This window comes from Poeciliopsis prolifica, unplaced genomic scaffold (genome assembly GCF_027474105.1).
Source record: "Poeciliopsis prolifica strain line A6 unplaced genomic scaffold, Auburn_PproV2 SCAFFOLD014, whole genome shotgun sequence".
Lineage (NCBI taxonomy): Eukaryota > Metazoa > Chordata > Actinopteri > Cyprinodontiformes > Poeciliidae > Poeciliopsis > Poeciliopsis prolifica.
The window spans coordinates 4975637-4998855 of record NW_026562389.1 but is presented as its reverse complement, the minus strand read 5'-3'; the positions used below and the strand labels follow the sequence as shown (position 1 = coordinate 4998855).

Sequence of the window (23219 nt, the reverse complement as noted above, 5' to 3'; positions counted from 1 at the left end):
TTGATGTCTAAGTTGCAACCTGCACTCATACTTACTAACTTGGGTGAGACGTGATAATGATTTAGAGAGAGATAAAGCCTGAAGTAGCGAACGACCGCCGCTGCTCAATGTGCCATCTAAATGGAATAAAGCAGGAACGTAATGCTGAAAACTTTTAGTTTAAAATCACAAACTACAATTGTCTCATCATTAGTAGTGCCACTGCAGCGCTATACCAAGGCACAACTGCACATTATGGTACTTGAACTGTCCACATTTTTCAGTTCAGCTGGCTTGTAAACACAAAAGCGGGGGATCGCAGGACAAAGATGCCAAAGTTCACGCACCTTCTTCCAGATCATTGACAGCTGAGTCCCGGTTCAACAGAGGCCGCGATGGCCTCGCCTTAGGGGAGGAGTAGGAGTAGGAGCGCATACGAACCTCAGCATCTTCTGAATTCTGGGTAAGAAAACACGTGATGAAAATGTTACTTGTAAAAATGTTCACAAGTTCAGTCAATGAGCAGGGAAATTTGGAGAACAGCACAATCACATAAGGCAAACAGACCCATCTCTGACCTTTAGGCCTCATTATGGAGCTATTGATAATCTGACCTTGTCTACTGATGGCTGTCAAGGGAGGTTGTGTTTGTTGGAAAACTTGTAATGGAGGATGTTTTTTGTGGAATGACTGAACAGGGTTCAAATTTGAATTTAGTTTTAAAAGGGGTATAATCGGTTTGATGGAAAAGATTACAAAAATATAGTATATAGTAACACTGAATCCAACATGTTAGCCACTGAAGGTTTTTTCTAATTATCCAGCTCCAGTTTTCATCTGCTTCTAATGGACTGAGATGTACCTTGTTGGACGTCTTTGCAGTTTCAGAGTGTGAGCGATTAAAATCGGGTGAAGTGTCAAAAGAGTCCCTTTCTTCTCCAGAGCTGGACTGCAGGACGGACCTCTGTTTCGAAGATGAGCAAGGGTAGGATTGGCCCAATACATCCTCTTCTTCACTGTCACACTCTAGACTGGGGCTATTTACCCACAAAGAGATGCAAAACACACAGATAACACACATGGCATGGCTCAGTTTTGACCCTGAATGCTAAAATATAAATTTTTCCAGCATCATTCAAAGTACATACAGGTAAATTAACAAATGTAGTTGAAGTCCTGGATTTGCCTGTCTTTTTATGGCTGTGTAAGTCTTGTGTCTTCCCCATTTTATAAACTCAACATAAGTCTTGATCTAAGTTAAGAAAGGAGTGCCTCATAGCTGTGTACTCAGACCATCACATTTTACTTTTATGTAATTCCGAGTCATTACGTTATTTCTCATCAGGTTCACTGCATTTATAAGTCAACTCTTGTCTAGCAGAAAATATCAATGCACTCAAACGTAGCCACAGTAAAACCCTGTTTGTGGCAGTGAGTGGGAGATGTGTTTCTAAATATAGATTGTTTGTCTAAAATCCTGAAATCCAGTTTCAGTGTATGACCAGATGTGAAAGCCCCTAAATACTCCATCCATCTGGGAACTTGTGGCTGAAATTCTCAATTATGATTTTGTAATTTTCCATCAACATAGCTTAATATCTTATTTTGTTGTCAGAATCTCTAAGAAATGGCAAAGATATCTACATAAGATAACTAACTTACGTGGTTGATAACTACCTCAGATCAAGAGGATTCTGTAGAAATGATCTTATTCTTCAAAACTTGAAGAATAAGAGTAGAGTGGCAACCCACACAAAATAAAACTGAATTGCCAGAAAAATACATTTTTCATGATGAAGCATAATATAGTTCTATTTTTATTCTGTTAAGATAGGTACCAGCTCTACCTTTCTGTCAGATTTTCTGAATTAGCAAAAAAATCTCCATACTTTAGATGATCAGCAGCTGAAGGTGATGCGTTTTATAGAAACTGTGTAAGGCCTTTGTTGGATTTTTCTTGAAATTGAACATGATTTTCAGATGCTGTTCTGTTGTTTCATATTTTTCTCTTAGGCTGACACTTTGGTGCTCAACTTGACCATTTGTCCTGAGATTTTCAAGCATGCATTGGACAGCTTGTGAACAGAAAAAAGTTGTTTAAAACTTAAAAAGTAAAATTTTTCAAACAAAACAAAAATTTAAGCAAAATGTAAATTCAATACTTTTCATGTTAAAAGATAAAGAGTCAGCTTGTCACCTCCTGTTCATAAACATAAAAATTTAAGAAGGTCCTTAAGTCAAGTTCGACAACATACTAGTTTCTGGTAAGCTTCAAAATTTATTTGAGAAATTCAGCCACATTGCCCTCGTGACCCAGAAAACAGTACTAACTACCATTGTGTGCAAATCTGAGCATCATGAAGTCTTCTGAGGGATTTCCTGAGGTCAAACCTCACTGAGGAAACTCACACAACAGCTCAAATGCATCAGGACTTCTTTCTTTCTACTTCATCTTCACTAACTGCTGCAGAAAATGGCTCAAAATAGTTTAATGAAGCAGCTGCATTAAACTTAGCTGTCTTACCATAATGTCTTAAGTATTTATTGCAGCAAGATCACACAGTGATGAAACCCACAGCAGAAACAGAATCATACCTCAGGCCCCGGCACGCATCTGTCAAGCTGCACTCTTTGTGCTTCAAAGCTGGAGAGTCCGAAGGACCAGTCAGCGTCTGTCGCCTCTGCCCTCCCTCGAACAAACGAATTGCGGAAGCCAAGGGAGAGGAAGGAAAAGATGGGGAGGAGGCAAAGGGATAAGGGGGAGAAACACAAGAGTATGCCTCCCTGCCATTGTCCCAGCCTGGGCCCTGACTTCCCCTTGGCCTGTGATGGGGTGAGGATTGGGAACGATTCTGGGAGCAATTCCCCGATTCAACGAGAGTGGGAGAGAAGGAATCCCAGCAGGATGAAGGGCTGACCTCCTCCTCATCCCCTGGAGACCGAAACTTAATGTCAGCTCCATCCACCTGAAGCAGAAACGGGAAAAAGCGAAAAGAAGAAACTTTTCTGTATGCAGATTTCTGTGTTTTACATTAAAAGAACTTTCACTCAGATTAAAAAGTGATTGTAGCTCACCTGGTCCACCAGCATGGCGTTGGCGTACACTTGGTCTTTGCCGTGTATCATTGCTGAAAGTCTGGCAGCTGCTGCCCGAGTCGGGGACGAGGCCTGGCTCTCCCTTATAGACTGGCTTTTCTCTGCACGGAGAGGGGATTTTTCAATATTACATTTGGTTTCCAGAGCAACACCAAATGACTGCTCACAAACACGGGAAGTGACATAGACATCCTGGGCAGATGCATGTCATTGTTCAGTATCAAGACTCTCTCTCTCTCTCTCCTTGAGTGTGTGTGTGTGTGTCAGGGATTTTTGCACATACATGAAGTTGCTGTGGATGGAAATCTGTAGATATGTTTGTTCCCCGCCCTGCTTTTTGATACAGCGGGTGAGTGGAAATAACTCCTGGCGAGCACACAGTGGCATTGAGAGGAACCCTTCCAACACAGAGGAGGTACTGTGAGCTGCAGCCTGGCTGTGCTGATCAGCAGGGGAAAAACACACACACCTCTCCCTTGGGCATGTTGCTCTACACAAAGCACACCTTCTCCGCAACACAGCTTTTTTTTTTTTTAAATATATCAGGCTACAATGTAGCATATGCATAAGCTGCAGCCCCATGAGCCTCTGAGGAAATACTAATAGTTAGCTATTGTTCAAACTTATCTGAACAAAGCACAACGAAAGGGCTGTAAATGCTAAGTCAACTCAGGAATCTGAGAATGCCCATTTTAAAACACAAACAGTCAGGCTCAAACTGCTGATGAATATCATGTGATTGATCAAAAGCCGTCAAAGACTTCTTAGTTTTCAGGGTTAAAGTAAAAAAGAAAGAAGAAGAAGAAGTAGAGAGGAAAAAAGTATTTTGAAACTCAAAGCTACAGCATGTTTGTGATGATTGATTTTAATTTGATTTAAACTTCAGTGAAGTTCCAGAAAATTTCCACTGTTTCTAACTACAAAAATTGTTTACAGTCTAATTTTGTTAAATATCATCACTGCACTCCTTGGTCAACCGGTGCTTTATCTCATCTCAAACTTGTATAGTTTTTCTATTTTCAAATCATGCTGAACTTAAGTTTTTACATGTCGCTTTCTCCTGATTAACCATATGTAAACAGCTCGACTGTGTACAGTCATGTGCAAAATTACAGACTATTTTTTAGCTCTATTGGCAATGTACAGCTTCCCCTCTACAATAAATGTTGCACACCTGGTTCTCTCTTACCTTTCCAGAAAGATTAGATTCTTTTTTGCTACTTTATATTTTTTTAATGTAGGGATCTCAAGCTCCAAATCTAATCTCACCATATGGTACAGTTGTGTGCATTTTAGTTCAATTGCAGGGATCATATCCCTTTCCATTTCAAACATTTTCTCACATAACAACCTCACACCTCAGTGGATTTTATTGGGGTTTTATTGACTAGATTAGAAAGGTAATAGGAAATGGATTATCGTCAGCTGATATTTTCAGCAGATATAAAAAAGTGCCTTTATTTCCAGAACCAATCTTCGACTTCGCCCATTATTTATGAAATGGCGCACTTGGAGGCTTTTTTTGGCCTATACTCTGACTCAGAGGATTTGCTAAATTAAACAAGCATTTAAAATCTTGTTGTTAAGCCAGAACTGTAAACATGTTTCAAAGTGCAATGTAGTGAGTCAGAGTATTTATTTTCTGAATGAAGTGCATTTCTTTGAAAAACCACAAGTGTAATGACAGCAGTTCAACAGCAACAAATCAAGATGTCGAGGGTGTGATATATTTAGGTCATTGTGAGACACGCGTCTAAAGTCATTATTAAGAAATCACAACACATTTAAAAGACATTAATAGCCCACACAGTCTGAGAAAGTTTCTGGGTGATTACCTTTTCACCAGAAAAAAATGTGAAGATAAAAGCTCCAGTTGGTGTCTGTATAACTGGATATAAAGGTTGTTAAGACTGAAGTTTTGTCTAGGATAAATCTCATGTCATTATTGTTCAACTCTGTGATGAACCACAACAGTTTGTTTGATTCCCAAAACAATTCGAAAAACAAAGAAGACAGTTTAAGTAAAAATCTTTTGCATTTTTTAAAATTTACTTTGGTTTGGTTTTGGTTTTTGATGGTGTATTATTTTATAATAGGGACTACAAGGTATTTTGTATAATATTAAATATAAGTATGTAAAAAAAAAAAATAGGAGTTTGTTTGAAACTAGACAGAGGAGGGACGCTCATGAGCTTAGGTAAATGTTAATTATTTTTATAATACTCATTTTACAACCTTTAAAGCTCCCCTCCAATTATAACAAGGGGTGGTGGGTGAAAAAATATTTCTAGCAGAAATGCTTCTACCACTTCTCTTCCAGCATTGTTTAAAACCAAAACTCTGCAGTATTCTTTAAAACAAATCCATCGTAACTATTAAAGTGAGCAGAAGAAGAGAGGTTCAGCATCTGAAACACAGAATAAATCAGACCCACAATTGGCTGTGCTTCCTGTGGGCGGCAAGTCCCATAAATCTGAGAGGCAACGGGGAGTCAAACGGACACTGATGAGGACGCCAGATGATTCCCGTCACATTCACATTAAATCTAAATGAATTAACTCTCGTTGAACCAGTCGAGTGTATACAGAGATTACCCGACATCGTTCCTCATTCTCCAAAGTCCTGACATACCCTTCAAACAGACAGCAAACCGTTGCGGCTACTTTCTTAAATCCTCCGGGTCCAACAAGCTTCTACTCTGTTTGAAATGTGAAACCACATCTGAAATATCTGCACAAAATCACATCAGGCACGCTACTACATATCATCGGATTAGAACGAGTCCAGCAATTTAATTCACAGGGGGTGGTTATAGCCTGGATGGGGATCAGACTGCTGTCTGAAAGTAGATACGGTTTCATATAAACCCATGTCATGAACTTGACAGACAGGCTAAATATTTCAGGTTCTGGGCCCAGTCCAAAGCCACAGCTGGCTGCCATGGACTCAATTACTCACACACCTCTGACCTATAAACAGTGACTCAGTGAACATTACTGTCAGGCAGCAAGATCTGTGTTTAGCATCAGTTAACCAGTGAAATAAGACATTAAACTACAAAAGAGTTTTAATAGTAGTGCACAATATCCCTCTATATTTGTTTTGTTGTTCTCATAAAAGGTACAACTCTCCACAACAATTGGTACCAATGTTAAAGATACATAACAATTCTTAAATATATTTAAGTTTAATTCAGATTAATTCTAAAAACTTTGAGGAAAAAGCAGTCTTACAGTCTGCTTGACTTAAAAGAGCTGTATTATATATTTTCCGGTCACTAGAGATTCAATAATGCATGAAAGAATCAAAGCAACATTCCAAGTATGTTTTTGATGAGGGAGCAACATCTGATGTAAACCTTAAAAAAGGAAATTTTACTTAATACTCCTTTATAAAAAAAATTTTAGGGGTGCCAGTAAGTGATGCACAAGTGATTTATTTTATTAATAGCATAGTCTTATAAAACCTATTGTTTAAAAAGAAAAACAGATAGTGTGACAATTGACAGTCAACTGACAGTGCAGAATCATGATGATAGCTGAAGGGTGAGGTTGTCACTGAGGATTTGAAAGTTTCATTTAAAAGTCAGAAAAACTAGCTGACAGCCCTCATGAAGTCACTTTCCAAGCAGCTCTGGGTTCACTTTCCAATATATGGCCTCCTGCATTCACAATATAGGAAAAGTTAAATTACCAAACTATGGCTAATTTCTCATGGTTTGCTTCTCACAAAAACTGTGTTAAAAATTGAGTGAATTATCTATTTGTGAATATGTTTTGTGTGTGAATGGTTAAAATGGCTGCTACATGGTGAAGTAGCTGCTTGCAGCAAGATGGTTCTGGATGCAAGAAGTTTGCATATTCTCCCTAAAGGAGGCTCTTTGTGGTTCTCCCACAACTCAAAAACAAGACTGTAGCTTATTTGGTCTCTTTAAATTGTCCTAACATAAAGTGTATGTGTGCATGGTTGTTCCTAGTTGATTGTGCTTTACTTAATCCCAACTAATTTCCTCATATCTACCTTGAAATAGCCAATAATAAAACCAGTTAAACAAATAAAACATGCCTAATCTTTGTTTTGAAAGAGTAAAACCCTTTTTTACAGTAACTGTTCTCTCACAAACATACAGTGATCTGCTTCAATTATAAATAATTCAAACAACAGAAATTATACAAAGAAATATATTGCACAGTAATGATTGTAGTTCCTCAAAAACAATCTAAATCAGCTTGTCAATGCTTTACAAAACCTGGAAATTGTAGTGATTCTTCAATGTTTACCAAACATCCTAATAAATGCAGCGTGTTTAATGTATGTGGAGGGATGCGATAGTCAGAATAAATTGCTATGTGAGAGCTAACTATACAGTAGCAGCACCATGAAAAAGAGAGCATGTAGGTCTGCACAGACAAAGACAGCAGTCACAGTCAGGCTTCCAGACCAGGGCAGTTAAACATGCAGAGAGTGACCCTTCAACTCCCGCACACCCCAGGGAAAAGGAGACGGAGTGTGCTTTGACACAAAAACACTTTCTCTCAAGGTTTCTGTCCAGCTAAAGTGTTTATGCTGAAACCAAAAGTTCCAGATAAATAAAATTATTATCAATATAAACATTTGGAGCAATTCCTTTTGAGAGCTAAAGAATAATTTGCTCATATTAAAACATTTCTTATGATGTAAGTTTCTTTTGAAACACCTATCTAAACCAGCAGTCACTCTGAAGATAGCTGAGAATAAAATAATAATCAAAGTCGAAAGGATTCATAACAAATGTTGAAGTATAATTTTTCAGCTTTGTTTTAAAGGACATTTAAACCATTAAAAAGCTGCTCACCAATATCCACAAAAATGGCTCTGAGTTATGACACCTGTGGTCGAACTTCCTGGTCCAAGCATCACATACTCGTCGTGTTTACATTTGAATGCATGAAGAGATCAAGTCAGAGAGCCAGACTGAGCCAGCGATCATTTCTCACCAGTAAAGAAACAGCCAAGCAGCTGTGCACACCTGAAATCACGATTCACTTTTCATGTGTTGAAAAATGAAAATGTCTGTAAATGTTGCAACCTCTTGTGAGATTTAAATGTTTGTGTAGAGAGAGTGTAAAATGTTTGCAAATGTCAGTAAGCGTCACTGTGGCACAGATAATCTTCCAGAGGGTTTATGGAGAAAGTTGAAGAAAAGAGCACTGGAGGTAAGCCATGACACAGTCGTGGCAGTAACAGGATCTTCTCCTGCGTCTCTTTTTCCTTCCAACAGCTACTTGCATACAAGTCATAAGCTTTAAAACCACAATAGAGTAAATTTGGACTATTTTAAGCTCCTATGTTAGGTTTCCCATGACTCTCCCTGAAGGAAATGTTAAGTTAAAGCACACACGTGAATTTTGGTAGCTAACGACTGAATGTAAACTGCTACTTTCAATAGACGCATGAAGGAAACTGGATTGTCGTAAAAGTAAAATCAAGCTTTTCTTTGGCACTGTGCTACAAAAGCACCACTTTTAGCTCCTTCCACGAAACAGTGCAGCCTGAGGATGATGAACGCCACAGAGCGCTTCATCAGCCTTCGAGCGGACATCTGACATTCCCCAACACGCTGTCAGAGATCAGGTTACATCACTGGAAAAGATGCGGCAATCTAAGTCTGACTGAGCCGCCGCTGCAGTGTAGAATGCCTGAGAGCAACAATGCGTAATGGGAACAGTTCTAATTTTAACTTTATTGTTCCACAGTGAATGGTGAAACATATATCTGCCAAGAGGGAACTCAGCTGTCATCTTTACCGTAAAGGAAGAAAATAACCTAAGACTAAAACGCTTTTTAAACCATCTATTTATTGTCCAGCTGACAACAAATCCAGAACTTTGTTTTAGACATAAGCTAGTAATCTTTATCAAGGCACAGAGTTTTCTCAATGTTATTTTTATTAAAACCACAATGATTTGCAAAAATATTGTTCCTACTATTTAAAATCATTTTAATGAGACTCAAATTTCTTCTGGGTGATCCTCTTCATTACTTTTTCTGCTGCAAACTGCCAATGAAATGGATAAGAGAAGTCTCCACACTGTTCCCTTTATAACAAGAAAGCAAAACTTGGAGTTTTAAAATCATTTTCATGGTGTAAAAACTAAATCTAGTCTGTATTATTGTCATTTTAAAACTACACTAAGCAAGCCCTGATCAGCATGTCTGTTGTACAACCAGTTGCAAGCTGCATACTCAGATAGATGCTTTGACTGATTGAGACTAATGTCAACTTTTTACTCTAAAAAGAGTCGAACAGAAAATTGTATAATATTGATTTTAAAAGATTCCAGCCCAGATAGACTACTTTTACTATTGATTGTTCACTTCATAGTACTAAAATAGCATCACTTTACATTATCACAGTTGATTCTGGACTTCTTTCAGTTCTCCTTGGTCTAAATTTATCCTTTCATACCACTTCACATAACATCCTCAGTGACAGATATGTTTGTGTTCCTAACACACTCTTCAAATACTTTAAATCATATCTCTTGGACTAAATAAAACATGAGCAGCCATGGATTGTAAACTGAAGGGGTATCAATCATCACACTTATTAAAGCAACAAAGGTTTAATGAACGATAAATAAAAAGGATAGGTAAGATTATTATACCAAGAACAATTAGTATATTCTTTTTGCGGTAATAGAAATTGTTGTCATGTCTCTGTTTTAAATTAAAGCAGTGACATCATGCTGTATATTTTTGTTTTCTATATTTGTCAGCTTCTAAATATTGTGAAGCTGTTGTATTTTTGGTCGAGGGTGTCATGCTGTGAGAATGCCCTATGCCTGTTCCTCCGTCGGTATTTGAAAATGTCATAAAAAATATCCAAGAACGTTTTTATCTTTATGTTTATATGTAATAGTTTTTAAATAAACTGACATCCTGTTACCTTTTTTCCCTGTTTTCCGGCACATCCTCATCCTGGGAAATGAAGGCCAGGAGTAGTTGAAAGGAGAGTCTGAGTCAGAATCCATGACTTTTGATGTGAAAGAAAAAACCTTCATCCAAACAGCTCAGAGAGTCCCAAACATAAACGAGTGGAGCCTCATTTTACATCCATTCCCCACATGGCTGAACAGTCTCCAGACAAGCTGCGGCTCTCGCTCTTGTTTTTCCAGAGCCCCGCTGCAGAGTCTGACACTTCAAGAGTGAGCCAGCATGTTCCCCTCTGCCTCCTCTAACCACCCCTCCCCCTAAAATCCTTGCCTCCCCCCTGCCTCAACCCGACCAACAAAGCTAGGACACAACTTTTTCATCTGTAGCCTCGTTTTTATTCTCTAATAACTTGCTGCTGCCTTTCAGTTTGTCTCAACTCTGCGTCCATGTTCTTTAATCCAGTCATTCATAGATTGTGCTCAGTAGTGAGTGAGTGGGGAAGATATCAGCACATACTGACAGCAGAAGGGGGAGGAGGGTCCTGACTCACTGAAGAGTGACTGAGGGAAGGAGTGAAGCAGAGGGAGAAAAAGAGAGAGAGAGAAAGTTGAACATAGGAGTGACTTCAATCTGCAAAAAAAAAAAAAAAAAAAAAAATGCAACAGGCAGCTTCAGACATGGGAGAAATCATCAACCCACTGAGTTGGTGATCATCTCAAAGACAAGCCGCTCTGCAGCTGAGTCCAAACATGCCACATCTGAAGAGAGTTCCCCTCTAGCAGTGCACCTTCTCGTTCTTTATGTTTTAGCATGTCAAAGCTGAGATGGGGGTGGGGAGGGGGACTGCCAGGTCAGCAGCCTCACCATGGAGACAGCAGTGAGAGCCGCTGCTGTTTTCTTCTTCCACGTTGCTGCTCTTCTACTTTTTCTTCTTGCTGACGACCTGCAGGGGCACGAACAGCGCAGCAACCCAGAGGCAAGTAAAAATCCTCCAAATGGGCTGGTTAAAGGGAGTTTAAGAGAAAAATTGGACAATGATTCTGCAGAAAGAGGCCAAACGCATGTTTGTGAATGCACATAAATTTAAGAATGTGATAAAAAAAAGGACAGGAAGGGTTTAGTAGGGAGAGTATCTGCTGAGAAGAGAGAAAGAGCCACACTGTGGCTGCAGAAAAAAAGTTGTGTGGGTGTGCGTGCGTGTATGGAGAAGGCTGCTGGAGGATGTTGGCACTGTACTGGTGCACATTAATGCTGGCCTTTGTGGGGTCTGTGTGAGGTTTAATCCTTTTTTCCAGTCTCCAATTAGATCCCTCGGTTGGGGTCGAGGAGATGGAGGAGGGGGGCTGATCTTGTTGGGGCTCCCAGCATTGCACTTATCGTTTCTTGTCACTTCACCAAACTATCCCTATCATAAATCCCTTTACTGTTGCTCTGTGTCTTTTCCCTGCAGCTTTAAAACTCCTGCGCTCTCCTCGCCCGTGGGGATTTCAATGAGCGGCTGGAAAACTGCATTCAGAAAAATCCTTGGCAACCCCCATTCAGCCACAAACACCTCTGTTAAAAAAAAAAAAACCACCAAAAAACTCTCCTTTGCCCCCTTTTAAAATCATTCTTCCCTTCTGTGGTTTTCTTTTTTCTCACACAAAATAATTTCCACATTCAAAGCTTCTCTCTTCATTTAGCTGTGAAGAGCCTCTCTTTAAACTCACATTAAACACGGATGTATACAGTGGACATTTTTGATATAGGCAACATAATGACTCAGGGGGTTGAAACAGGAAAATATATACATGAATGGATGACGAGAGGGCCTCTTAACTAAAATATAGACTAACAGGTCTGTGACAGCAAGAAATTCCCCCCACCCCCCAAAAAAAACCCAAATGTTCTGGATTTGTCTTTTAGATTGTGTCTCTCAATTAATATGTATCTATGATGAAAATTATGACCTCTCCATTCTTTGTATGTGGGAATATGTGGAAAAATTGATGTCAAATGCTTATTTCCCCCAATGCAGGCAGCTTGCAGTTTTAATGCCTCACCTAAACATACATTTACACGGGGCAGCAGGAAGCTGCAATCAAACCTACTACTGCAGTGGTGAGACACTGCAGTAGTAGTGTCTCACCAATATTTTTGATGCACCAGCTTCATTTTTCACATAAATCTCAATCTAGTGTTTCAGCTCCAAGCAAAAACACTTGGAGCTGAAAGTGTTAGACACAACAGCCTTGGATCAGGTTCAGAGCAAAAACATTTAAAATCTGAGGTGGCTTATTAACAATACCTATTTGTCTATTTTCTGGATATGGTATCGCACAAATTGTGTTAGAAATGGAAAAACCTTCCACTATTAAATATTGCTCTACATGCATGTGATACAGTGCTAAAAATGTGATCAATTGTGATCAGTGGCAAAGCTTCTAATTTTTTTATTGCACCACTTCTAAAATATTTTAATTATAAATATACACAAGTTCACTTGCTAATTTGCTTTTTAAATGGTCAAAAAGCTATTGTGTCTTCTGTCTTTAAACTTAAATGAATTAATATATATGTGTTTTTAATATACACTTGAACTCTTGTAAACAGTATGGCCTTGTTAATGAAGTTACAGTAAGCTGAGCGGGTGAGAAGAAGGATGACATCAGGAAGACAGGGGGAACATGACAAGTACCTTCCAAATACCACATCCCATGCTGAGACCCCGGCTGCACAGATTCTATCTGTCTACCTGATGACGCATACATGCCAGTCAAACGCCATACTGCATGTGTCAACAAGCTGATGCAGTCACAATGTAAGGCTCAATAGTTTGCAAAATATGTAAGGTCAGCCACTCATGAGGCCCGGCAGCTCCAGAAAAACTTAATGTCTTCAAAGCTGAAAGTGGGTGTTATTAAAGGAGATGTCACATTTTAGTCCAGTTACATTTTTAGGGAGCTGAATGAGGTCAGTATACAGAAACTTTACAAAAATATGCTAATTTAGCCAATAAAAACACATAAACATGCAGGACCAGAAACAGAAAATACTTCACCACCTAGAGAGTGTTGTAGTCCAGTTCCAAGTATTATTAACTTGTAACCACAACATTCTTACACCAAGGCATCAGTCTTCTCTGCAGCAATCAAGACAATTATTAACCCACAGGATGTTCCCAGTTTAAAGACCTTCATTTTACTATCCAGAAGCTGCTTAGAGCAAAACCACACTCAAGCTTCGAGCATGCTATTCTAGTCCAGAGATACTCAAACATTTTAGTACCAGCACAGTAAAAAATACATTTATTGAAATCACCACCACACTGATGGACTTATAAAACAGTGGTATAACAGGACTTGGACCTTATCGGTTTGCCATTTCGTGCTATTCAATGGGACGTTTGATACCAACATGCATGTTCCTCTGATAAGCAACAATTTTAAGTATTTTATAAATATGTAGAATATATATATATATATATATATATATATATATATATATATATATATATATATATATATATATATATATATATATATATATATATATATATTCTCGTCATTCCCTATTGTGAGAAAATGATTACATCAATCCAACAAATAACACATCCCAGCAGGACATTTCCTAAATTTACTCTAATTGGATCAGGATCCCATAATCTGTAATATTTTATGGGACAACTGGCTCAAACAAGAATCAGAACCAAAACTAATAAAAACAGGAAGCACTAAAAAGTTGTTGGAAAACATTATTCAGCTGACATAAATTACATCAGATTTCCAGCTTTTTATTTATACTTTAATCCCTAATAATCATAACATTAAATGGTGAAAGGGTAGAGCTGTTTAATGATAAAAACAAAACAAAACCACAACTATTTCTGCTGACAGTAATAATATGCACACTGTGTAATTCATACCCTGCCATGCACTTTATTAGCTCATTAGCTCTATGTATCTCTTAATTACAGGACTTACAGGACTTTATGCTATTTTAAACTTCTTTTGAAGGTTAAAAAAAAAAGAAAACTTGTTCTTCAAATCAAAGTCTTTAAACCTTCAATATGGCAGCAATCTCTAACATTTGGACAATGATTTAGAGTACTTGACACCAAAACATCCTCTGAGAACCATTAAGTTATTTGAACCACAGTTTTAAAATGCTGTGTCTCGTTTTTTTCCTACTTATCAGAAATCAGGTGGCTCAACATCTTCTTTGCCCATCACATCAAATTTAACAACTTCTTTTTGGTAGCGCCATAACTATAAAGTAGCAAGATTCCAAAATCTCCAAAGGTTGGAAAGAAAAACCTATTATCTGGCCTGAAATGTGATCCCAGTGTCAGCTGGGAATGTAGTCAGCCATGGTTGACCATTAATGCTAAGCTCCAAGTTTTGGTTAAAAAAAAAAAAAAAGAAGTAAATGTTTCCTCTTTTAATGATTAAAAGACACGTTAATAACATCCTACGAATAAACCAGCAATGATCTGTTTAAATCAGCACAAAGTCTGATCTCTTGCAGAAGCACAAGTAGCTCAAGAATTAAAGCCAAGTCGTAAAGAAAACACTTGTGCTAAAGGAAACTTTAAGATATTTACCAGAGTCAAAGTGTGAAGGATCGTCGTCTTCGTCCTCCTCGTTCAGGGCAAAAATCAACGGCTCCTCGCAGTCCTCAGCAAAGAAGTTGAGAACCTTTTGGTGGAACAACAAGCACGTTTACTCGGGGAAACCTTTTGCCTCAAGCATACCAGAAATCACAAGCAGAACTAAGCACAAAAACACAAGTGTTTGGCCATCGCCTGGCCGTGTGAGAGAAATCAATTAGTTAACCATCTGTATAACATAAAACAGGTTCCATTGGATGACCAGAGTCATGTGTCACACCTGTCAAAACATTAGACACACATTCAACCTGCTCAACAAAGCCAGCTTTTCTTTACTGTGTGCAAGGTGCCAACTCCAACACCTTAACAATAAGAGATGCAATAAAGAGCATAGAGGCTCAGCCACTTTCTGCAAAGCTGGTGCAGATGTTTATCAAACCTCCATTCAGAGGAGGATTTAAAAGAATGAGGAAAATACACAATGCTAGGAAAAATATTCATCTTCTCACAAATTTATTTGATTTTTTTTTCTTTCTTTGTCACGCTAAGATGTTTCAGTTCATTAAACAAATGTTCTTATCAGATCAAGGTAATCTCATTACTATCCAAAAGAAATGAGGAATACATCAAAAAGAAAGGAAATGGTCTCACATTTGCTTAAAATGAATTTCTGAAATGTTATGAGAATATTTTGTGGACTCCTGAGACAAAAAATAAAACTATTTATTCTTCACATCAGATCTGACACTAAACTAAAAAGAAAAAGAACATTCTACCATCAGACATAATGGTGACAATGTGATGGTCTGGGTTTGCTGTGCTGCTGTGGGATCTGAACAATTTGCCATAATGAATCAAACAATAAATTCTGCTCTGCATCTCATGTGTATCTGATTTATAGTATGAACAATGAATCAGAGCAACACCAGCAGGCTTCCCTCCAAATGGTTCAAACAAATCCAGCTCAAAGTTTTGGAATGGCCTAGTCAAACTATGATCTTCAGATTCTTCAGATTGGGATGCTGTGACATGTCAAATGTAGCTGAATCCACTGTTTTCTTTACAAACTCTGATTATTTTAGCATTTTGTTTGATAATCTGGAACATTTAAGCTTGACAGAAGCAAAAGAACAGACAAAATCTGCAATGGGGGCAAAGACTTTCTCATGGCTCTGTCACTGTGGGACTTTTCTTAACACCATCTGGTCTGCATCATATACTCACATTTACATCAGCAGAATTTTCTTCGTTCATGTCAGCATACAGAGCTGAAAGATGAAGCCATACAGAAGCCGTTAAACTTCAAAAAGGAACTCCAGCAAGCACACATGTTACTCAGTTTTTTAATGACAGCATGTAAAGTCTGACATTTGTTTTTTTTTTGTATAACCTCAGGGAATTTCTACTGTGTGACCTTCTTCTTTTCCCCTTTTTACTACCATGTTCATCTCAGACCAAAGTCTGCGGTGTATAATCGCTTACCAGAAACAAAGCATCAACAGACAGTGTTTGGCTGGTTTGATTTACGACGTAGAGACAAAGTAAAAATGTAAAGTAGAGAAAGGTTGAAAGAGAAAACAAAATAGCTTGAAGACGCTGTGGAAAGGGAGAAAGTAACAGCTTAAGAATGTAAAAAATTCTAAAAGCTATTCAAAAACCTGAATGTATTTTCTCTTCCAATTTGTGACATCAGGAAGTAGAGGGTCTATGGCACAGTAGTGATATACAGCAGTGGTATCTATTGTTTAGATAACACAAGAACAAATGCACAATGAAAGGATGAAAGAGACTAGGGCAATACACCAGATAAAATGTCTGCATTTCTCTTCTATTAGTCATCCAGTCATTACTGTGGCTTTTGGTCTGTTTGTTCGTCACTGTATGAAACATCTCCCCTAAAAATATGTACTGAAACGAATTATGAGACTTTTCCTCCAGCGCCTCCTGCAGGCCAGATTTGATCTCATCTAGTGCAGTACATTTACATCCATATTAAAATATTGACGCCCCAAACTCACTGGCACAAATTCACAATTAATTTAAATATAGCATTTTTTAAAGCATTTTCATCATATTATGCCAATAAGAGTGTTGAGAAACTTAATCCATTAGCTATGGGAAGCAGAAAAAAAGAAAATCTAAAACTCACTTACGTTAAATGATTTGTATTAAACTTTACCAGGATGCAAACTAGTGTAGAAGGTACCAACTTTTAATGATCCAACATAAATCTATTTATCTATTTGTTAAAATTGTCAATTTGTCCAAATTTCAGTTCATGATCAAGAAGAAAATCTCACTGTGCTCAGTTAAAACCAACATGGTAGCTTCACCATGGAGGCCTGAACTGTTAAGTATAAAACTTTTAATAATTTTTCAAAACATAAAAATGTGGACTTAGCTCTTTCAAATGATGATGTAACAAATATAAAAAAAATATTTGAATAACTAAATTATCTATTTAAAGAAAATTTTGTTGTGACAAACGGTTTGAATTTTATATAAACTACCAAAATCAAGTCACATTTTTCTCTTTTGAGAAACTTTTGCAGTACTTCATCTTCCCATTAGATGGCAGTCTGTTCCTGTCAACAATCAGGTGAAAATATTGACCCCTAACTCCTCTCACCATCCTCCACTGACATTTGCATTCCTAATTTCTTAATATTTTAATTTCAAACACCCAGTTTTTATGGTACTCTTTTCACAACTAAAAAAGTAGGGGAAAGTGTTAGTTGTTGGTAACAAATACCTAAGGATCAAATTCACCAATGTGTGTAAAAATTTTTGTTTTTCCACTAAAATGAGAGGAAGAGTCAACACAGCTCAGTGTTTGAGAAAGTCCCAAAATAATACTGGTTAAAACCACTTTAAATATTACAAGAATGTCAATTTGGAAGCAAGTAAATCAAGAGAAATTTCAGTGTTTTTTCATAGAAACAATTAGAGAGTTTTTACCGGTGTCTGCAGGATCATCCACAAGTTCTTCCTTCTCTGTTATGGTTTCCACCCGCTCCCTTCTGAGCGCTTTGATCTGCAGAATGAAAAGTAATGGTGGAAGAAAAAATATGCAGTAAACGAACCAAACAGAATCTGTGCTTGTGTTTTTCACTTTTTGAACTGATGCATTTTAGTTAGGTGCACTGACAGTATTGTGCGTTTCTCCATCTCAAGAATAGTGGAGGTTTATGAAAAGATAATAAATAAATGATAAAATGGACACATTAAAAATAGACAAGATGGATTTAAAAAAGAAATCAAGCTTCTGTGTATAAATAAACAAACAAATAGTCATTGGTATTGCACATTAAAATGATCTAACTGCAGTTCAAATGTTGCACATTGGTCATTTTTTGTGTTCCAGCAGCAATGAATAATTCCTGGTGCCATTTTGATTAAAATTTAATTAAATAATATTACAATATTGAATTTATTATATGAATATTCCAGATTGTGCAAACTTAAAGAAATAAAATATTACTCTTGCGTGTAAGAGCAGATTTTTTTTTTCACCATCAAGCACAAAAAAATCCTGACAATGAAAAGAATAGCTTTTTTTTCATTTTCAGATCCAGACTTGCTTAGCTGTTTGGTAACACAAATAAACCAATTAAAAGATAATTTGATATTTTTCTGGTATGATTGACAACAATTTTTTTATTAAGCTTTTTAAACACAATTTAATTTATCAAAAAATTAAAAAAATGTGAATAGGCTTCCTCTTAGTGGCAAAAGTGCGGGGGTTTTTGGGCCTTACTAATCCTTACCTCCCTGAGGAAGTTCTCATCTCTGAGCCTGTTTCTGAGCAGGAGGATGTCAGCGGACCGACTCTCCACTGAACTCCATCTCAGGTTTTGTCGAACGGACAGAGTCAGGTTCCCAGTGTCGTGGCAAAACCGCAGCAAGCGGGACCGATCTGCCCACACTTGCGTCAGACCTGCTGGAGGAGTGGCGAGGGGGTTGGGTGGGCTGCAACGGGTCAAGATGATAAAATTTTTCAAAAAAGTAAATCAAGAGAAATTATACTGTTAAAAATAATTGACATCATATAGAAAAATGTTATAGATAATAGTTAAACACATAAATTATGGGATGATCTAATTCAATCTTAGATATCAGCTCAGTTTCCCAAATTGGTGCTTTTGGAAATGAGTCTGTCAAACTCCTGATCGCTCTTGTTGCCTCACAGAGTTTGATGAATTAAAACATGTAAATCAAATGGCTTTATTAAAAAATTAAATGTCCCAAATCCACACTTATTCATGTGCTTATTTATGACTCGCATCACTGTTGTATAAACTATGTTTATTTTTCATAAAATATATGGGATTTTCGGTGAGAACTGTCTGGGATTTTTCAGATCCAACCCCAGAAATCTGCAAAGCTGGAAGAAAAAATTCAGCTTTCATTCATAAACATACCAGTATCACATGTTCTGTAATACTGTAAGTAGGCCTGCACACATTATTTTGTTCATTTAAAGATTCTGAGACTGACAAAAAAAAAAATAAATAAATAAAATAGATCTTTGCCTTGTAGAAGGTAAAAGGGTGGTCAAAAATTCCCATAGACACAACCTAAATCTTATGGAAAGCTTTTATAGCACTTATATAAATAAAAAAATATATATGTAAAAGGTGGGATGTTACAAATGACCAAATAAAGCTCTGCATTCCAATTGAAAGCTCTTTTTTGAACATATTCTCTTTAGCAAAACATTTTTTCTTTTTGTCGTATCGTTTCGAAGAACTACCTAACTTGTAAAATCCTAACTTCTTACTTTGTGAGCAGCTCCAGGAGCTCTGTGTTGCCTGTGGTCTGTGCCAGCTGCAACGGTGTGACTCCCTCTTCGTTAGGGAGACTGACAGCCATCAAACCCCCCGGCTGGCAAAGCAGCAGCTCTGCAAGCCGATAAAATCCCCACCGTACAGCCAGGTGGAGGGGACACTCTCTGGGAATGCATTCTGGAGAAAAGAGAAACAGACACAACAGCATTGAAAAATGTATGTAGAAAAAGACACAAGCAAGAAAGAAAAGGAATAAGAAAATAATGAGGAGAGAAAAATGATTGGCTGTTACAGAATCTGAGGAGAAAGTAACACATGAATTGTACGTTTGTTTATAAAAACATGCATCCATTCTAGGTTATAATCAGCATAATCCAATTTAGGGCTATAAAAACTGAACACTAAGTGAGGACAGATTATCTCTTTAGCCGATGAGCGTCATTTTCTAAATCTAATCAGCTGAAACAAACTGCTAATACTGAGCATGTGCAGTTTCATTTAGCTTCTTTGGTGCTCTAAATTATCCCAAAATATTTCATTCCTAAAAATTATTTCCATTTGTAGCATTGCTTAAAATCCCAGCTATTCAGACACCGGTCATGACATTGCCATTACGGGAGCAAGTGATCAAAAGAGGAACTTTGTAAAAAGTTAAGCCTCACAGGGAATGCTTTGATTTGTTACACATGCGGACTAGTGATGCGGTTAAATGATTACATTTATAAAAAGGTCAGACGATGCAAGAAGTGGGACCAAATCATTGTTTTACAAGTCACTAGTAAGTCTTAAGTCTTCCCTCCCGAGTACAGTCCCAGGTAAAGACATGTAGTCAAGGCACCTGCATCAAAAACAAGTTGTGAATTTTGAATCTTAAACTGTATATTTAAAAAAAAAAATTAAAATAATATATGTAAAATATTAAATTTAATAACAATATAATAATTAATATTTTAAAATTATTTAAATCAATAATAATCTATTCATAAATCCTGATTCATTTATAACTAATACATACATTGTAACTAATAAACATCAACATAAAAATGTGTGTGGATGTTTTTTGTTCTAAATGTAAAACCAAATAAACAAAACAGCTATTTAATTTAAAGAATGGGAAAACTGACCCACATAAAATACACATTTTTTCACACTAAACTATCTCGATTTGACCTAATTCAACAGCACAAGTCTGTGTCTGAAATCTTTCAAAAGTAACATCAGGTCATGAAAATAACAAAATTTCTTATGCTGTATTATGTTTTATTGTGTAAAGCACTTTCAACTGCCTTGTTGATGAAGTGCGATATACAAATAAACTTGAAAAACAAAGACTTAATCCCAGTAATTTATAAAATGTAGACAATACAGTAACATCATGAGTACTGCTATCCACCTCACTGCAGACATCCAGAGGGAGACATTGCAATGAAACAGGCTGCCATAACAATATTAACCAGTAAAATTATGTAGGTGGCCTTACACAAGCTCTCCGATCACACAAACAGTTGGTGGCAGCTGGTAAGCAACGGTTGGCACCAACGTACAGCAACCTTGCATACACACACTCACTCACCTTCAAATTTACTGAGCTGTGCCTGTGGTTACTTCCCAATGGAAAGGTTCTATTAACCCCATAACACACTGCTTAATTGGCTTTGATTTATCTGCCCAAAGCACACATGTGACTATGTTCACCTCCGATTTCAACCCTTTGAGCTCAGAAAATAGGAATAATAGCAGCAGGGAGTAAATTGGAGGAAAGAAGGGTTGAAGAGTTCACTCTTACTGCAGGTCTCTCTGCAGAACATTTTAAACAAATCATGATGAATTCAATTCAAATTTAACGTTCCAAAAACGTTATTCACTTGAATTTTATATTTGTGATGAATTCTGCGTTAGATAATCCATAAACAATGTCAAGATTTGCATACACTCTATACTATGACATAAAAGAGGTGTGCAGTCCTGCTTTTACCATCTCCATGGTGGCTGCCCAGTACATTCCAATTTGGAGGAATGTCCAGGTTGGCCATGGCGAGGGCCACTTTGCGATCCATAGCCCTCCGAGAGCTCTCCTGGCGCAGGCTGAAGAGGCTGCTCAGTTCCTTGTGATCCGTGACATTCAGACAATGTCCGTGAATTATGATATGCTCTGCCAAGTCCTGTGAATAATCAATCGTCAAGGAGGATAAAATTAGCACATGAAAGGAGAAAACTCAAGCAAACCTTTTTTATCTTGTTTGGATGCCTTAAAAAAAAAATACTCGCGTGATACTTGCCAATCTGCAGTCAAATATTTTTGGATATGCCTAAGCTCAGCCATGTGAGAAAAAGTAGAAAACCCTTAAAAGCCTTTGTGTTTTTCTAAGACAACATTTCAAATACAATAACTGAAGTAAAGGCCTTTTTTTTATTAAAATAAAATGTTATGGAAAATGTCTAATGAGGAATAAATAAGGACATTCCATTATTTATTCTGACATAAAATTTATACAATTACACAGAAGCGAATCAGATCAGGTACACATGATTGAATATTATTACAGGATTTTAAAGATCCTTTGCTGTTTAAAGTTCATAAATTTTGTCAGGAAAACTGTTGATTTGCCGTCATGACAAGCTCTACTGCCGGGAAGAAGCTGTTCCACGGCAGAAACCAAGGGGGAGAGCGTAAGCAGAGCATACACAAGCTTGATTAACAGCCTCTTTCTGGCTTTGACTGGTTGTTTCTTGCACATGGCACTGGAAGCATTGGGAGAAGGCAAAGAAGAGAGATATTTTTTCACAGATTATCTGTCTCATACCATATTGTCACAATGTAGAGACAGTTTTAACAAGTATGTAAAAACATTTTTTATAGAAAAGCTACATATTGCAACTTTTAAGAAACAATATTTAGGAAAAACTAGATCTTATCTGGTGATGTTCATAAGAACATGCATTATTCTTTTAAAATAAAATTTTAATGTTCTTATTCTTTTAAAACATATATTTTAAAAGAATAATGCAACACTTCAGGTGACATAAATAAAATCCATTTACCTGAGCATCATCATGTACGTACTCTAAGGAAGCCCCTCCCAACCAGGTGAGCTGAATGGATTCAGAGCATAGATAGGCTTGCACAGACACCTCCTCTGGCAGATTGTGTCCTAAAGAAGCAATAAGACTAACTTTAGACTGACTTATTTAAGTCTGATCAAAAATGTATTTTATTTTCCTATGTGACATGAGGCATTGGAAATATAGAGAAGGAAGCTCATTCCTTTTGCAGGTGTGCTCTAGAAATGTACCGATGTTTTCCACAGGGCAGGTAAGATGAATCAACTGTTCCCCCTATTTTTTGTTTCAAGAAAACAAATAGAATGAAACTTTCATGTCAAAAAAGACATGCAAACACAGAATGCATACCTGGCACAATAAAGTAGAGCATGACATCGTTTTGAGCCCGGGTTACATGGACCAGTGTGGATCCCTCCAGAACAACATAGACTTCAGCATCTTCTGGCACTGTGTCTAACCCCTCCAGCAATGTAAATACTTTGGCTTCGCCCTGAGATAAAGAAAGGTGATAATAGTTGAGAGAAAAATAAAGAAGAAAGATGATAAACAGACAAAAACTGATCTTCTCGCAGAGCATGCAGGCTCATTTTAAGCTCTGACTTCTGTAGGATTCTACAGATTTATAAAGTACACCAAATCCCCCAACAGCAGTCCTTGAGGGTACAATAAAGAATCCCCCCTCAATAAAAAAAGGAATGCCTCATGTGTCTGATGTAAAGACCTGCCCTGATCCCAATAGGCAAGAATAATTCTAACTTCTCATGTGAAGCAGCACAAAAAAGTACACAACT

At 37.3% G+C, this 23219-nt stretch overlaps 1 protein-coding gene across 1 annotated transcript in view; it reads right to left on the bottom strand.

Moving 5' to 3' along the window:
- The window catches only part of LOC129365942 (rho guanine nucleotide exchange factor 28-like), a 41586-nt gene extending 20100 nt beyond the window's left edge, over positions 1-21486 (bottom strand). The window contains exons 1-11 of the mRNA XM_055039492.1: positions 21341-21486; positions 19359-19542; positions 18346-18547; positions 17537-17612; positions 15803-15846; positions 14573-14666; positions 3055-3176; positions 2575-2945; positions 842-1016; positions 327-438; positions 36-116 (exon numbers count right to left, since the gene is read on the bottom strand). Of these exons, the coding sequence (XP_054895467.1) occupies positions 36-116; positions 327-438; positions 842-1016; positions 2575-2945; positions 3055-3176; positions 14573-14666; positions 15803-15846; positions 17537-17612; positions 18346-18547; positions 19359-19542; positions 21341-21422 (1543 nt within the window). The 5' untranslated portion in view covers positions 21423-21486. The remainder of the gene's footprint in view (positions 1-35; positions 117-326; positions 439-841; positions 1017-2574; positions 2946-3054; positions 3177-14572; positions 14667-15802; positions 15847-17536; positions 17613-18345; positions 18548-19358; positions 19543-21340) is intronic.
- Between the last annotated feature and the right edge of the window lie 1733 nt (positions 21487-23219).